The following is an 18,960-nucleotide window of genomic DNA, read 5'->3' as shown; positions in this document are numbered from 1 at the left end:
TTAATACTTTCCTGCCCTTTGCTTTCTAATTAAAATCAACATTTAAGCAGAGAGAGGTTTGGGTGACTCTACTTTACTAATTTAACACTATGCTTTGATAACTTGTTGGTATTAACAACTGGAATAGATTAATTAATAAACATATAATTTCCCTTTATATCAATCATCTTCAATACCACTAGTTCAGTGGGGCAGAATATCTCATATACTACTCATACCATTTCCAAAGAAAATCTCTAGAGCTCTTACATGGGTATACTGTTGGAGCATGTACCATATACATTTAAAAAGATAATTTGGAAATTTTAATATACACTTCACATTTACTCTTACAAAAACACTATGCTTTTAGTCTTACTAAAGTTAATAAAGTGCTTATAACGGACCCTCAAAAAAGATTTAGCCAGTGAATACGCATTTTCCCCTGAGCAGGTGATATGTTGCACTGAACGAACTTCCACCCTATTAGTTCACCTTGCAGTAAAGGACATGTATTTCGTACCACTGTCTTTGTGAGAAGGTAAGTAATCTGCACAGAGTATAAATCTATGACCTTAATTTATGAGGTAGCATGCTATAATCTATCAAACTAACCCTGACATTAACATGTTTGGGATTATTCCAGAAAAATCTTTAAAAAAAAAAAAAAAAAAAAAAAAAAGACAGGGGCAGCTGGGTGGCTCAATGGTGTCCAACTCTTGCTTTTAGCTCAGGTCACGATGTCATGGTTTGTGAGTTCGACCCCTACATTGGGCTCTGTGTTGACAGTGTAGAGCCTGCTTGGGATTTTTCTCCTTCCCTCTCTCTATGCTCCTCCCCTACTCATGCTGTCCTCTCTCTCTTAAAATAAATAAAATCTTTTAAAAAATAAATAAAAATAAAAGAAGATAAAAATAGCATGCTAGGAAATACTTACAAACTGCCAGGTTGTGTCAAATATATATGTTCACATGTCCTAAAAGGAAATAATAATTATATTACCATTATGGCTTTTTTAAAAGTTACTTTTAAATTTTTTTCATAACTTAGAAATAAATTTTATCACGCTTTATTCAACTTATTTCCAGAAGTATACATCTTATTATTTTTCTTTTTATCCAGAAGTATACATTTTAAAGACAAAAAATTACAGCATTATTAAAAAATGTTAAAGTAGGTTTTTCCAATACATGACATTTCCACACATCACTGTTAATATTTAACTACAAAAGGACTGGATTCCTTATGGGCATTTGTAACTCAGAATGTATTTTTGCAATTAAATCTTGATCTAGTTAGAATCTCAGATAAGGTCGTAAAAGTTTATTTAACTATTAGTCTCACTAAAATAACTCAACTTAACAGTACTATAAACCATGTTTTTTTAGGACAATGGTGGAGTAAAAATTTCCACAGACCTGTTTCCCAGTGTAGTAACTATAATTGGTTGAAATTATTTTAAAAATCATTTAAAGTCTCTGGAAATTCTCCTGAGGGAATACAGCAAAAAAGGAAACATTTGTTCATGAAAATCTACTAACTCTTGGTAAGAACAAAAATAGACTGGAATTCATAGCAAAACTCACTTCCTCCTCCTCTTTAGCTCAGCATCATAAAGCTCTACCCTGGGCAGGTGCAGCCAAGACACAGGACTACCTCTCTCTGCAGTTCCCAGCCTAGGACTATCACTCTGGGAAAGGAAGGTGGCCAGAATTTCTAATCACCCCCAGCTTTGTATGCAGAAAGTCTATCCCAGGCAAGAGTAACTGGGAGGTCTAGGGCTCCCTTCCTCCACTTAGCTCCCACTCAAAGGGTGAAAATTCTATTCCAGGCACAGCTGACCAAGAATACTGGGGCCTTGACTTCTTTTACCCCACTTAGTTCACAGTACAGAGGTTCCAGATATGAAAAGCAATCTGAGAAGATTAGGGGCTACCATGTTTTCTCAGTGCCTTACTCTTAAAGTGGAAATGACGTTCTAAGAGAAGAGGTGCACATTTCCCATTCTGACCTCACAGCAGTGGCAAAGTGATGCCCAGGAAAGAGGCAAGTCTTCACAAAAAAAGAGGTCTGAAGCTCTCTCCAAAGGAATTAACTTCATTTGGAACACAGGGTGGGAACTTTCAAGGCTAGGTGCCATTGAAAACAATGGAAATTTTGGTGGTGAGCATGTAAGAGGAGGCTAGCAATTGTATGAAAGCAACAAGCTGAATCCTAGACCACTTAGGAGAGAACCAGGGGAAGAAGGAGCTAAGAAGAGCTCAAAAAGAACAAGCCTCAAGGCTGACCTCAAAGACTATTTCTGAAAAGGGAGCCAAATTAATGAGATCAGACTGTGAAACAATTTGAGGCCCAGACATTGTCAAAAACAGCAAAATAATCATTCACCAATTAATGGAAGGTATATCAACAAAATGGTTAACTTAACAAGAGAGATCAGGGGGAAAAAGACTGTCAAAGAGAACCTCTTGAAAATGAGTCACCTCAGAGTGACTGTGCACATGTCCAATGGCTACACTGAAGAGCATTATCAAAGGCTGGACACTGTGGGACTAACATACTTCACTGAAATAACACAGCTAGGCCACCAAACAAATGCAAAACGACAACAGAAAGCCCCACAACATAGGAGAATCAGTACCTAGACTTACTAGGGTGTTATCAAAATGTTCAGTTTTCAAGAATAAATGAAAATATGCAAAGAAATAGGAAAGTATGAACTCTACATGAGAAAAAAGCATGCAATAGAAATTGCATTAAAGAGAGCCCAGATGTCAGACTTAACAAAGACTTCAAAGGAGCTATTATAAATATATCCCCCCCCCAAAAAAAAATAAGTAAATAAATATATCCAGATAACTAAAAGAAATCATGCTTAAGGAACAAAGAAAGGTATTCTGATATTGTCTCATCCAATAGAGACTATCAATAAAGAGATATTATTTTAAAAGAACCAAATGGAAATTTGAGTTGAAAAGTACAACAACCAAAATGAAAAATTCTCTAGATAGGCTCAACAGATCTGACCTGACATAAGAAAGAAACACTAAACTTGAAGACAGACCAAAAGAGATTATGGTGTGTGAAGAACAAAGAGGGGGGGAAAAAGAAGAAAAATGAAGAGGTTCACAGAAATGTGGGACACCAAAAAACACACCAATACATGTGTAATGGGAGTACCAGAAGTGGGTGGAGAGATAGGAGCAGGAAAAAAAAATTTAAAGAAATAGCTGAAAACTTCCTGAATCTGATGAAAAAACACTAATTTACATACCCAAAACACATAAACTCCAAGAAGGATGAATGTAAAGGAATCCATACCCAGATATATGACAGTAAAGTGTTAAAAGACAAAAACAGGAAAAAGATGATACAGCATGTAGAAAGGAACCCAATAACATTAACAGCTGACTTCTCATGAAACAATGAAGATCAGAAGGCAGTAAGATTACATATTCAAAGTGCTGAAAGAAAAAAAATGTTAACCAAGAATCATATCCAGCAAAACTGTCAAGAGTGAAAATAATAAAAGAGACATTACCAAATAATAAAAGAGAATTTGTTGATAGCAGACTCATTAGAAATACTAAATACTAAATATTTCTCACAAGAAATACTAAAAGAAGTTCTTCAGGCTGAAAATAAGTAACACTAATTCATATCCACATGAAAAAACAAAGAGCACTGGAAAAGGTGAAATTATTGTGCTATAAAAGATGGTAATAACTGCGTATTTCTTCTCATAACTGATGTGAAAGCAACTGTATAACACGGTATGTATATAACTGTATTTTGGGGGCTATAACATAGAGAAATGTAATCTATTTGCACAAAAGAGGTGGGTGGGATCAAAGCTGTGTTGGAGTAAACAAATGACACTAGATGGTAAACTGAATCCATAGGAACAAATGAGGAGAACAAGAAATGGCTTAATAAGACAATTAATGTAACAAACTCTATAAATATACACTTGCTTTTCTCCATACTCTCAACTACTTTAAAAGACATACGACACAAAATGTCTGTAAACTGATAAATAAAATGTGATAAAACCATACAGTGGAATATTGCTCCATAATAAATAGTAACAAAGTAGGGAAACATGCTACAACATGGATAATCCATGAAAACATGCTATGTGAAAGAAGCCAGTCACCAAAAATATGTAAATAAAAAAATGTATATAGACAAAATTACTACCTTATAATAAAAAGTAGTTTATAATTACAAAAAGGACTTTTTGTAATTATAGAAAAGATGTTTAATGTCCAAAGCATTGTTTTAAACTGTAACTTAATGTAACTCAAACTAAAATGCTCTCATACAGTAAAAGATAATTGCATTCAATATATGTCTGTGCTACTATGGTAGCCACAAGCACTTACAGCAAGCTACCAAACACCTGCAATGTGGCTAGTGCAAATGAAGTTGTGCTGTAAATGTGAATTATACACCAAAGTATTAAAAAATACTTAGTATGAGAAAAAGAATGTGAAATATTTCATTAATAACTTTCATATTGGTTTTATGTTTTATTAAAATATATCTCATATAGCATAAAGTTTATAATTCTAAAGTATATAAATTCAGTAATTTTAGTGTATTCACTTCGTTTTACAACCATCACTACTATCTAATTCCAGAATATTTCTATCGTCCCCCCAACCCCCCAAACAAACCCCCTATCTATTAGCAATACTCCTTGGCAATCACTAATTTACATTCTGTTTCTATGGATATGCCCATTTGGACACTTCATATAATGGAATATATGCTCTTTTGTGTCTGGCTTCTTTCACTTAGCTTAATGTTTTCAAGGTTCATCCATGTTGTAGTATCTAAAAGCACTTTATTCCCTTTAATAGCTGAACAATAAAATAATCTACCTTTGGTTATTATGAATAATGTTGCTATGAACATTCAGGCAAAAATTTTTGTGTGAATTATACATGTTGAAATGAGATATTTTGAAATATGTAAGTTAAATGAAATGTTAAAATTAATTTCACTTGTTTCTTTTTATTTTTGTCACATAGCTACTAGAGTATTTGAAATTCATGGCTTACATTATTATATTTCTCTATAATAGCATTAACAAAGCTAATATTAACTTTAAAAGCTACCATTTATTATGCACTTAATATGTGCTGGCAAGTGAGCTAACCGATAACATTGTTTTATTTAATTCTCACAATTACCCTGTAAGGAAAATATTACTGGCTATATTTTAGACCGAAATTGATGGTTAGAGAAGTTAAGGAACTTTTCCTAACTCACACACTCAGTAAATGACTAAATTAATATTCATACTTAGATCTTTTTCGTCATATATATTGCCATATATATATGCACACATACAGTCTGCTCTGAAATGAACAGGCTTTGATACCACAGTTAATTTTCCTAATTGCTCTTCAGAAAAACGTACAAAGAAGATAGGGAAAAAACCTGACAATCCACTTATATAACTAGTTAATAAAAAAGGCCCAAGTGATCTGTTAAGGCCAGATCTGACTGTCATTCCAGATCAAAATCATTCAATGACTCCATCCCCTGCAAGGCAAAGTCCAAGCTCACTATCAGTCTGAACCCTTCCTACCTTTCAGCCATCAGCAAAACAAAGTACATAATGCTACTGCTTTGCCTTTGTACACATGCTAATCACTCTGCCTGGGAAGTTCAGTCACAGTTCCTACACATTTTGCTTGGTGAATTTATCCTTAAGCCTTTTCAGATATTGCATTTTATAGTTTTTACCTGATCAAAAGTACCCTGCAATTACCCTTCTCACCCTTGAACATACACGACATTTTGCCCACTATGTAATTTCTACTTCTCATATAAAATCTTCTAAAAGAGAGCATCACATGCATTACTGCACTTATTTTTATTAAAGAATATAATTTATTTACTATAAGCTTCTTGATGATCATAGTGTCATAGATTTTATGTCCCCAGCACCTAACATATAACTGAGGACTAACAGACACTTAGTTAATGCTTGTTGTAGTTTCTTAATTTTTTTGCAATAAAATAAGCTGATAGCTAGCCTAAAGATTCTTAAAAGTATATTCTACAAAACACTATTTCCAGGAGGTTTTAATTGATGTTAAATGCATATAAACAAATATTAGTAGTCTAATAAATTTAGGAAATGATGAATTCAACAGATTCCACATATTTTATTATATAGGACTTTTAAGAATCCTGAGTTGCCAGTGTACAGTGTGACTCTTTAAAGGGGATATAGTATATAAATTTTCCCAAATTGGGCAAGAAATATTTTTTTGTTTTAAAAACATTATGTGGAAGGGTGCTTGGGTGGCTCAGTCGGTTAAGCATCTGACTTCAGCTCAGGTCACGATCTCTTGGTCTGTGAGTTGGAGCCCTCCATCGGCTCTGTGCTGACAGCTCGGAGTATGGAGCCCGCTTCAGATTCTGTGTCTCCCTCTCTCTCTGCCCCTTCCCCACTCGTGCTCGCTTGCTCTCTCTTGCTACCTCTCTCAAAAAGAAACAAACAATTAAAAATTTTTTAAACATTTGTGAAGGGGCATCTGGCTGACTCGATCAATAGAGCATGTGGCTCTTGCTCTTGGGGTCATGAGTTCAACCCGCATATTGGGTATAGAGCTTACTTAAGGAAAAAAAAAACCCCAAAAAACAACAAACAGTGGAAAGTTTACTATGTTTATTACAGGCATTGGAGTCATCACTGTCTGCATTACCTCATTTAGTACATTAAAAAACCTAAGAGGATAGGCACCATTATCAATTCAGCTTACACACTAGAAAACTAAGCACTAAAGTTAGGTAACTAGCTTGTCCAAGATCACACGGTACGTGTTGGAGCCCAAAGTAGAATACAACTTCCTTTACAACTTTTTATTTACCTAAAATATTAACTTTCATATTTTTTACCCAAGTGAAATGAGCCCCCAAGTGGACACAGCAACAGGCACATGCCAGATTTGGCATTGTATCCAGTGGCAGTGGAGACCTAGATGAAGAGTGTATTAAAAACTCAACCCACATTTATCTGAATTTTATCTTTCTCCCCATTGAATAGTAATGGAAAGTCTTCTAAACCACCACTGAGAATACAAATCATAGCTTGGTAGTATACGTCAGGTACACCTACTGCATGCTTTCTCTTTCTAAACGAAATAACACCATTAGGAAGAAGTTTAAATGTTAAGGTCACTCTTCCATTGAGAACTAGAAGTCTTCTTCTGGCAGAGAAGGCTAAAGTGGGAACTAAGCTTAAAGTTCATTAAAGCAAATGAGAAATATGAAAGGACCATATAACAATTTTGGAGGAAACATTCAGAATTGTGTATAACTGGATAAAAAAGAAAGCTATAAGAACCAAAAAAAAAAAAAAAAAAAAACCAAAAAAACACTAATAGCAAAGGGGACAAATCTAAGGGGTAATATCCAACAATATTACTAAACAGAGTTCCCAGACGGAACCTAATCATGAACAGTAACATGAAAAATGGAGGTAATCCTAATAATATTTCTACTTTACCTTTCCAATTTGCTGTAGAGTGCACACAATACCTTATACTTCTTCAACAGTCTTGACATAGCATTATCAACTTTGGTACTCGTATCAACTTCTTTTAGTAAATCAAAGAATTTGTACACACTAAAAGAAAATAACAGAAAAAAGTGAATCTGTAACTGAAAAAATGTTTTATTTCATTTTCAAAGCAGAGACATTTCAATTAAAAAGTTTATTAGCTCTACACCAAATCACTATTATATTCTTTAGAAGAAATTACTTTTTACATTTTACTAGACTTTGAAGAGTAAAAATCAACTAGCTTCAACTTACACCCCTGTATCTGTATACCTATGCCTACATTTATTTATACAAAAACAAGGGTTATGACAGGCATATACATACATATTTATTTCCATACCTACCCATATGCTTTGAAAATCATAAGTTCACATCTATTTATCTAATTCCAACAAAAAACATGGTTTTTTGAACACATGGTTCATTCCAGTGTTTCCATTTCCATATTTATACCTCTTCTTTCACAGTGAGAAACCTAGGATCTACTTATCTTTATTTATTCATTTAGTCAACCCCCCCTGTATGTAACTACCTTCCATCTCCAAAGCTATCCCCTCTCCCATATGGGCACTCTCCTCTCCTGCTTAGACTGACTCCCCATTCTAGACTGCCCTCACCCCTCTACATGGACATCTTCCTCACCCTAGGAGACTGCTGACTCCCCTCCCGTAACTGCCCTCACCTCACATGTGCCATGACTCTCTACACTGGCTTACTACACACCCTGCTTGGTCTCTGACACTGCACACCAAGCAGTCCAGATCATAATCCCCACCCCCAACCACAGCCATGTGAATGCCTTCCTTATCTCATTTGGACTCTAACATCCTTCTTGGACCCCGTGGCTCTACCCTATCACAGATGCACATACTTACTTTCTTCACTGCACCCCCCCCCCCAGTGGTTTTAGGACTGAATTGTTGGGGAAGGGAAAATAAAAACTGAATAAAATTTTTAAGTTGTTTAAATAATCTCTTTAAATCATTCTTTATTGTTTTCTATAAAAAATTAATCTATGTGAAATATTAACACGTTTTTCACCAATGAGAAACAGGGCACTAAAGACAGCAATCATCAACTGCACCTCACACACTCATTTCTAATCAAGATTGTCTAAGGAATTATACCAAAGCAGCTAAATGAACTAAAGGGTAGTCACCAGACCCACCCATAGGCTGTCTGGCAACTAATGAATTATAGGTTTCATTCCAAAAATGGACTGGACCCCTCAGACACTTATCTTGAGAACTGTAAAAATAAAAGCTTCAGCTAATCAACAGAGGGCAAAAAACCCAAAAGAAGGTTATTAAAATCCTCAGGATATAGAAGGCACTGGGGCAGCCACAACAAGCTATGTGGAACAGCAAACAAGGAAGCAGAAATAATGTGGAGTAAATGATCATGATGCTGCTCAGAAAAGGGAATGGAGTAAATGTGTAGGTACCTCCAGAGAAAAAGAAATCAACCTCAGAACAGCATTTATTCATGAACCATTCTCCATGAAAATTCCAGTTTTTATGAGATATATGGCAATATCTATGGAGGACCGTGGAAACTGAATTGTTACTAGGGGTAACTTAATTGAGTATTCCTTCTGTAGCCCTTCTGTGAAGGAAAGAGAAGAGGAAAGGCTAGAGGGAGGAAAAGCAGGTATAAAAAGCCATAATTAAGACACACGGATCTGTAAGTAACTACATACTCTAGAGCAGTGCTCCATGAATTGGTACTGGTTTGTTATCCGTCCACAATTAAATAAGTACAGAAATTGAGGGTAAGCATATAAAAACTTTCACAATTTTATGCCTGCTAAATATAATAAAAATAAAAATATAAAATATAAAAATAAAAAATATTACTATAAGTTTTTCATTTCATTTTTTTTCGGTAATCAATTGACATTATATATTTTTAAATGTCAGTCCATGATATACTGAGGAAAAAAGTCCTTTACCAAAGCACATTTAAGAAGCAGTGGTCTAGATAACATTACTGGGTAGTTATTAGAACAGAGAGATGCCCTAAGAAAAAGTTATAACAAGTCATTACTACATTTATTTTAGGGAGATTAGTTATGACATGCCCAATTATAAAACAGTGCTGCTTATGAATACTCAGGAAAAAAGTATAGGAAAACATTTGCCAGGAAAATTCTTTCATGTTAGAAATAAAAGATGTATTCGCTTTTCTCTTTCATATTTATTTAGTAGTCTATAAATAGCTATATAACACTGAATTGCAGCCATCTGTTTAATTTTATCTTTCCCAGTGGACTGAGTTTCTTGAGGTCACAGACTATTTCTCACCTCCATATCATTAGAACCTAGCACAGTATCAGAGTGCCTAACAGTTGTTCCAGTTTTCTTTCTTTTTTTTGTAGGGGAAGGGCATGGAGGGGTGGTCTGTAGAAGGAAAGAACTCAAGACCTCAACAGTACCTATGGTCAAGTTGAGTCATGAATGCTGATTCTATAAACTGCTTACTTCTCTATTTGCTGTAAGCTATTTAATTCTCATATAAAGTAGCTAATAATTTTCACTTTACAGATGAGGAAACTGAGACTTAATAAAGCTAAGCAATCTGCTCCAAGTCATACAGCTTGGAAAACAACAGAGACCAGATTAAAACCTGCTCTATCTCAACCAAAGCATCCATATTCTTTTCAATCCTCTAGGACAGATGAATCGTCTAGGTAGATGAAACATCTACCATGTAAATATACAAATTAATGTAGAAATTTACTTATATATTTAGATTATTTCTCAGTTATATAAAAATATTTTGATTTAGTGATTTTATTAATCAAGTTAAACTGAAATCTGAGCAGTAAACCAATTCTAATTCACCAGGTTAAATATGAACATACAGTATTATGCTGAGTGAAATAAGTCATTCAGAGAAGGACAGATATGATAGGTTTTCACTCATGTGATCTTGAGAAACTTAACAGAAGTCCATGGGGGAAGGGAAGGGGAAAAAAACAGAGAGGGAGGGAGGCAAACCACAAGAGACTCAAATACAGAAAACAAACTGAGGGTGAGGGCAAGGGGAAAATGGGTGATGGGCATTGAGGAGGGTACTTGTTGGGATGAGCACTGGGTGTTACATGTAAGCCAATTTGACAATAAATTATATTCATAAAAAATAATAAAAAATATACAAGGTCTTTGTTTCCACATTTTATTTGGAGGCAGTAAGAAAAAGAGTTACTGAACAACACAGCAATTTATCTCATTTAAATAAAACACCAATTATGTTTAATTCTAGATGGTTTTATCCAAGAAAAAACATATACTACTACCTTTCTGGTAACATTAATTACTGTTACATTTTGTAAATACACTGCAAATGAAATGACTGGAAGTCCCACAAACTTTATCTGCTCAGGATACAGTTCAGAAGTTACTAGAAACAAATTAGTAAATGCTTCTTATAAGGCTTATAAACTCAACAACAAACATTAATTCCTAGAGCAACTATGGACACTCAGCTAAATTTCCAGTCTCAAAAAGCATATAATTATGCATATATTACATTAAGCAATCTTAAACGTTAATAAATCTTAGTTAAATTCCTTTAAGATAGACTTACAGTACTTTTATAAGTTTTAATCTAATAAGTCTACATTACAAACCCTTGTTCTTTTTGTCCATTTCATCAAGAGCTACAACTAGGAAAGTTCTAGTTTCCTAGATGTTCCTAGTTTCATCTAGTTTCTAGATGAAAAATTTCCCAGGACACAAACTGCAATATTCTTGAGAAAGTGCAACATAAATATACATTCATTAAGGCTTCATGAAAGAAAGTTCACTAGTTGACCTAAGTCCTTTAAAAGTTTTATTTAATTTCAACATTTCTCACTAGTTCTCTAAAGTCTGTTAAGAGGAAAGTTCAGAAATACTTTTCTTTAATGGCAGAGGCCTATATTGATGTAAGAAATTTTACCTGGTTTCTATGTTTTTCTGTAGCTCAGTAAAGGTGAATGGCATCTCATCTAGGTCAACTGCTGCAATAAAGATACAGATTCCCCATAGTTCCTTTTTCCTTTGACTATAACCTTCCTGGGTACAAAAAAAAAAAAAAATTCAAATATTTCATTAATTATTCACACACTGGATACTATACTAAAATTATATGATGATTTTTTTCTTACTCAACTTGCTTTTAAATTCTTATGATGGCATATAGTTGAGAGTATTTAATTCCACACTAATAAAAAATCTTTAATTTTATATTATAAAGCAAAAAATACTAGAAAGATCAAAAAGTTAAATTATAACTTACTGTGAAAAATTGAGGGGTCATTTCTCTGAAGCAAATATTTTCATTTTTCAATAATCCAATGTCATCAGAGCCAACTTAAAGGATTTGAGTTCATAACAATTGTTTTTTTTTTTTTTAAAAAGAAGCCTACTTTCTTGAATATCTTCATTTTGCTCTGATACACTTAATTTTTTTTTACCAATCTACTGACTCAAGTATTTTGTAACCTCATGAAATTCATATCTCTCAGTGCCTTAATTGCCTCCTTTGTAAAATGGAAATAATAATACATATCTCACTTGGTAAGAATTAAGTGAGAGTATACATCTAAAGCCCTTAGAATAATGCCTGGCATATAATTAGTACCTGATGAGTGATGGCTATGATTATCATTAGAATACTTTTTCCCTTAAAAATATGTATCTCTTTCTAAATATGTAAGTTTTGTAGGTAAAACTTGATTACATTAGATTGCAAACAAAAGAAATACCAAATTAGCTGATATTCTATTACACAACTGGAACAATTTGCTTACTCTCAATCGAAGGTTACAACAGAGCTGAAAAGTTTATGATGAAATTTTACATTGTTTTGAAATCTCAGTTACATATAAACTTTAGGAAAAGAATTGTTCTGGATTATCAAATTTTAATAATAAAAACATATTATCTAACTCTAAACTTTTCCTTAATTTTAGCTACATGGAAAACAAATATTTTTATTTAAGTTTTGTTTTAATTACAGTATAGTTAACATACAGTGGTATATTAGTTTCAGGTGTACAATACAGGGATTCAACAATTCCATATATCACCCAATGCTCATCAAGACAAGTACACTCCTTAATCCCCATCACCTTTTTAACCCATCCCCTCACCTCCCTTCTGGTAACGATCAGTTTGTTCTCTACAGTTAAGAGTCTATTTCTTCATGTGTCTTTTCTTTTCTTTGCTGTTTGTTTTGTTTCTTAAATTCCACAATATGCAGCAACCTGTTGCATTTCTATACAAATATCTTAAAACTTACAACTATACACCCACTAGAATGGTTAAATTAAAAAGACTGACGATATGGTTGAGACAACAAATGGTTGGTAAGGATGTAGAGCAAGGAATACTCAAATACTGCTGGTGATCATGTAAAATGGTACAACCATTTTGAAAAACAAGTTTGGCAAGCTCTTATAAAGTTAAGTATATACTTTCCATAACACTTAGCAATACCACTCCCAGGTATTTATACCCAAGAGAAATGGAAACTTTGTACATAAATGTTAATAACAGCTTCAATTATAAAAACCAAAAACTAGAAAATGTCCCAATATCCAAAAACTGGTGAACAGATAAACTGTGGTACAACCATACAATGGAATGTTATTCAACAATAAAAAGGAAAAGTACTGGGGCGCCCGGGTGACTCAGTCAGTTAAGCATCCGACTTTGGCTCAGATCAAGATTTCACATTTCGTAGGTTTGAGCCCTGCGTTGGGCTCTGTGCTGACAGCTCAGAGCCTGGAGCATGTTTCAGTTTCTGTGTTTCCCTCTCTCTCTGTCCCTCCTCCATGCATGCTCTGTCTCTCAATCTCTCTCTCAAAAATAAATAAAACATAAAAAAATGTTTTTAATAAAAAAGGAAAAGTACTAATAAACACAACATAAACCTCAAAATTATCACATGAAAAAAAGAAGCCAGAGAAAAAAGGGTAAATCCTATATACTGTTCTTCCTTTCCTACAAAAGTCTAGAAAAGGCAAAATTAATTTTTAATGGCAAAAAGTACATCAGTGGCTGCCTTGGGACAGGAGTGGAGGTGTTAGACAACAAAGGAAAGGAGAAAACTTTCTGGACCAAAAATTTCTATACTTTAATTGATGGTGGTAATTACATGGTTGAGTGCATTTATCAAGATTTATTGGGGCGCCTGGGTGGCTCAGTCAGTTAAGCATCCAACTTTGGCTCAGGTCAGGATCTCACAGTCCATGGATTTAAGCCCCGTGTCAGGCTCTCTGTTGTCAGCTCAGAGCCTGGAGCCTGCTTCAGATTCTGTGTCTCCCTCCCTCTCTCTCTGCCCTTTCCCCCACTTGTGCTCACTCTCTCTCTCTCTCTCTCTCTCTCAAAATAATAAGTAAACATTTAAAAAATTAAAAAAAAAAAAACAAAAAACTTAGGAGACAGAGTCAACATGGCAGAGAAGCAGGGGGGTGTGAAGGTCCCCCGCCCCTCAAACACAGGAGTATTGAGGCCAGAAGATTTGGAATTCCAGGAATCTAGGCTACAGAGTGACAGAAACATCTCCAGGGGCCAACAGATACAACTTGGCAAGCTATAAGTGGGTGATTATGAACTGGGAGAGATAAAACCGGAGGCATAGGCACAGAAGAGAAGGATCTCCTTCTGTGGAGAGACAAAAGGAAGAGACAGAGAGGCTGTGGAAGCGTAGGATTATGTTTGGACAAGAGAAAAACCTCTCTGGACCATAGTCCAGGGAATGGAAAAAACAGAAAGAACCAATGTCTAACTTGCAAACAGCCTTAGAAGTGACAATCCAGGGTTACAGGACTTTCTCCAGACCGGGGCCTGCTGCCTTGTACATGCACCTGGTGGAGAAGGGGAGCCACCCCAGGCTCAGTAGCAAGCTCAGAGGCACAAAGACAGCAGTCCCCTCCCTTGGGTGTTGTGGGAAGAAGTATATGGCCACTCCAAGGACAAAAGACCTGCCAGCCAGAGGCCTTTTGTTGGCAGGGTAGAGTGGCACTACCCTGGAATGGGGGCGGGCAGAGTGGGATCCTTTAGGACATTGGGGTTTGAATCCCAGCCAAGTGCCTGGAAGGCACAGAAGACTGTGGAGCAAGACAAACCACCTGCTAATGCCCAGGCAGCACTGTGAGGACAGCCTGAAGAGAGTGGTATGGGATAGCCCATCCAGGGAGTACAGACTGGGTTGTCGCCATTTTTATCCCCATTACCAACAAGGTCGGGCTTCAGGGAACAAAACAGCAGGCCCAGAGTGGAGGCAGGACCCACCTACACCAAGCCACGCCCCTCCCCCTTTGTACTTGGTAACTGCTATCTACCTAAGCAAGACTGACACTGACCAAACCAGACAGCCCCTCCTCCAGACCAGCACAGCCACTGGTTTCAAGGAACCATCAGATATTGGTCCAGCAGTTTTGCATTTTCTGATTGGATTCATGGTCAACTTTTTCTTTCTTTTCTTCCTCTTATTTCTTCCCTTTTCTATTCTGGTTATTGGTTTAAGCAGACATTTTTAATCTAGTCTTTTCATATCTTTTCTGTATCTCTTTTTTCCTTATTTTCCCCTTTCTCTCTCTGTAGTAAGCCATATAGTTTCTCTGATTCTCTGCCTGGTCATTTTTTTTTTCTTTTCTTTATACCACACCCCTGTCATTTCTTTGTATGGGATAAGGCTTCTTCTACCACCATGCCTTTTAAAATTTTTTCCAGGGTTATTTCAATGAACAAATCAAAGTATACCTGGTGGAAGGTCCAAACCACCATTACAAGTAGGGAGAGAGAGCAACCAGAGTCACAATAACAGAGAGCACACAACACACTCCAAAAACACATCCTGAATGACCAGGCCCTGGACAGTGTATGACCCCTTTTTAATATAGTAGTGCTCGTAGGTGAAGGACCCTTAACAAGCTATTAAAAAACACTTAAAGGGCAGAAAACTAGCTAAAATGATGAAATGGAAGAATTCCCTCAAAAGAAATTTCAGGAAGAAATGACAGAGAATTTCTCAAAACAGATATAAACAATATATCTGATAAAGAATTTGGAATGATAGTCATAAGATTAATAGCTGGGCTTGAAAAAGGCAGTAAGACAGCAGAGAATCTATTGCTGCAGAGATCAAGGAACTAAGAAATAGTCACAACAAATTAAGAAATGGTATATATGAGGTGCACAATAAAGTAGATGCAGTGACAGCAAGAACAGAGGAAGCAGAGGGGAGAATAAGTGAAATAGAAGATAAAATTATGGAAAGTGATGAAGCCAAGAAAAAGATAAGAAAATACCAGACTATGAGGGGAGAATTAGAAAACTAAGTGCTTCAATGAAATGTACTAATATCCATATCATAGGAGTTCCAGAAGAAGAGAAAGAGAAAGGGGCAGAAGGTTTACTTGAACAAATTGTAACTGAGAACTTCCCTAATCTGAGGAAGGAAGCAGACATCCAAATCCAGGAGGCACAGAAAACTCCCTTCAGATTCAACAAGAATAGGTCTTCACCATGGCATATCAGAGTGAAACTGGCAAAATACAAAGATAAAGAGAGAATTCTGAAAGCAGCTAGGGACAAACAGGCCTTAACCTACAAGGGTAGACACATTAGGGTACTAGCAGACCTGTCCACTGAAACCTGACATGCAAGATGGGAGGGGCAGGAAATATTCAATGTGATAAATAGGAAAAATATGCAGCCAAGAATCATTTATCTGGCAAGGCGGTCATTCAGAATAGAAGGAGAGATAAAGGCTTTCCCAGACAAACAAAAACTGAAGGAGTTCATGACCACTAAACCAGCTGTGCAAGACATGCTAAGAGGGACTATGTGAGTGGAATGCTGTAAAGACTACAAAGGACCAGAGCTATCACTACAAGCATAAAACCTACAGATAGCACAATGACATTAAATTTGCATCTTTCAATAATAACTCTAACTGTAAATGGACTAAATGCCCCAATCAAAAGACACAGGTATCAGAATGGGTAAAAAACTACAATGCATCTATATGCTATCTACAAGAGACTCACTTTAGACATGAGGACACCTTCAGATTGAAAGTGAGGGGATGGAGAACCATCTATCATGCTACTGGAAGTCAAAAGAAAAGCTGGAGTAGCCATACTTATATCAGACAAACTAGGTTTTAAACTAAAGGCTGTAACAAGAGATGAAGAAGGGCATTATATCATAATTACAGGGACTATCCATCAAGAAGAGCTAACAATTATAAATGTTTATGTCCCCAACTTGAGATAACCCAAATACATAAATCTATCACAAACATAAGCAATCTTATTGATAAGAATGCGGTATTTGCAAGGGACCTTAAAACTCCACTTATAAAAATGGACAGATCATATAGGCAAAAAATCAATAAAGAAACAATGGGCTTGAATGATACACTGGACCAGATGGACTTGACAGATACATTCAGAACTTCGCATCCAAAAGCAGCAAAATACACATTCTTCTCAAGTGCACATGGAACATTCTCCAAGATAGATCACATACTGAGTCACAAAACAGCCCTCAATAAATAAAAGAATTGAGATCATACCATGCATATTTTCAGATCACAATGCTATGAATCTTGAAATCAACCACAAGAAAGAATTTGGAAAGCCTCCAAATGCATGGAGGTTAAAGAACATCCTACTAAAGAATGAACAAGTCAACCAGGCAATTAAAGAAGAAATTAAAAAACAAATGGAAGCAAATGAAAATGAAAACACAACAGTCCAAACCCTTTGGGATGCAGCAAAAACAGTCCTAAGAGGAAAATACATTGCAACCCAGGCCTATCTCAAAAACAAGAAAAATGCTGAATACAAAACCTAACCTCACACCTAAAAGAACTAGAAACATAGCAGCAAAGAAACCCCAAAATGAGCAGAAGATAAATAATAAAGATTAGAGCAGAAATAAACAATACAGAATTCTAAAAAAAAAACTCATCAATGAATCTAAGAACTGATATTTTGAAAGAATAAACAATATTAATAAACCCCTAGCCAGACTTCTCAAAAACTGAGAGAACCCAAATAGATAAAACCACAAATGAAAGAGGAGAAATCACAACCAACATCACAGAAATACAGTTAGGAGACAATACTATGAAAAATTATATGCCAATAAACTGGACAACCTGGAAGAAATGGATAAATTCCTAGACACCCACACACTACCAAAAGTCAAACAGAAAGAAATAGAAAATTTGAACAGACCCATACCAGCAAAGAAATTGAATCAGTTATCAAAAATCTCCCAACAAGTAAGAGTCCTGGACCAGATGGCTTCCCAGGGGAATTCTACCAGACATTTAAAGCCCAGTTAATACCTATTCTTCTCAAGCTGTTCCATAAAATAGAAACAGAAGTAAAGCTTCCAGACTCATTCTGTGAAGCCAGCATTACCTTGATTCCCAAATCAGAGACCCCACTAAAAAGGAGAATTACAGGCTGAACCTGGATACAAAAATTATTAACAAGATACCAGCAAATCAAATTCAACAGTATATTATTGGAGAATATAAGAATTATTCTCCATGATCAAGTGAGATTCATTCCTGAGCTGCAGGGCTGATTCAATATTCACAAATCAACCAATGTGATACATCACATTAATAGAAAAAAGGATAAAAGCCATATGATCCTGTCAATAGATGCAGAAAAAACATCTTAAAAAATACAGCATCCTTTCTTAATAAAAACCCTCAAGAAAGTTGGGATAGAAGGAACATAACTTAATATCATAAAAGCTCTATATGAAAAGCCCACAGCTAATATCATCCTCAATGGAGAAAAATTGAGAGCTTTCCCCCCTGAGATCAGGAACACTACAGGGATGTCCACTCTCACCACTGTTGTTTAACACAGTATTGGAAGTCCTAGCCTCAACAATCAGAAAACAAAATGAAACAAAAGGCATCCAAATTTGCAAAGAAGTAAAACTTTCACTATTTGCAGATGACATGATACTATACATGGAAAACCTGAAAGACTCCACCAAAAAAACTGGTGGAATGGAAACATGAATCTATTAGCAAAGTCGCAGGATACAAAAATCAATGTACAGAAATCGGTTGCATTTCTATGCACCAATAATGAAGCAACAGAATAAAAAAAAAAAAAAAAAAAATCAAGAAATTGATCCCATTTACAACTGCACCAAGCACCATAAAATACCTAGGAATAAACCTAACTAAAGATGTAAAAGATCTACATGCTTAAAACTATAGAAAACTTATGAAAGAAATTGAAAAAGACACAAAGAAATTAACAACATTCCAGGCTCATGGAAGAACAAATATTGTTAAAATGTCAATACTACCCAAAGCAATCTATTCATTCATCGCAATCCCAATCAAAATTGCACCAACAT

General features: G+C 35.4%; 1 protein-coding gene across 1 annotated transcript in view; it reads right to left on the bottom strand.

Annotated features, from left to right (window-relative positions):
* RB1 (RB transcriptional corepressor 1) overlaps positions 1-18,960 on the bottom strand; it is a 177,250-nt gene that overhangs the window by 123,729 nt on the left and 34,561 nt on the right. Inside the window, 3 exon segments of the mRNA XM_058685648.1 lie at positions 917-955; positions 7,508-7,627; positions 11,507-11,622. Coding sequence (XP_058541631.1) covers positions 917-955; positions 7,508-7,627; positions 11,507-11,622 — 275 coding nt within the window.

The sequence above is a fragment of the Neofelis nebulosa genome, chromosome 1 (assembly GCF_028018385.1).
Source record: "Neofelis nebulosa isolate mNeoNeb1 chromosome 1, mNeoNeb1.pri, whole genome shotgun sequence".
Classification (NCBI taxonomy): Eukaryota; Metazoa; Chordata; class Mammalia; order Carnivora; family Felidae; genus Neofelis; species Neofelis nebulosa.
The sequence above is the reverse complement of the archived record's forward strand: the minus strand, read 5'-3'. Positions and strand labels throughout refer to the sequence as shown.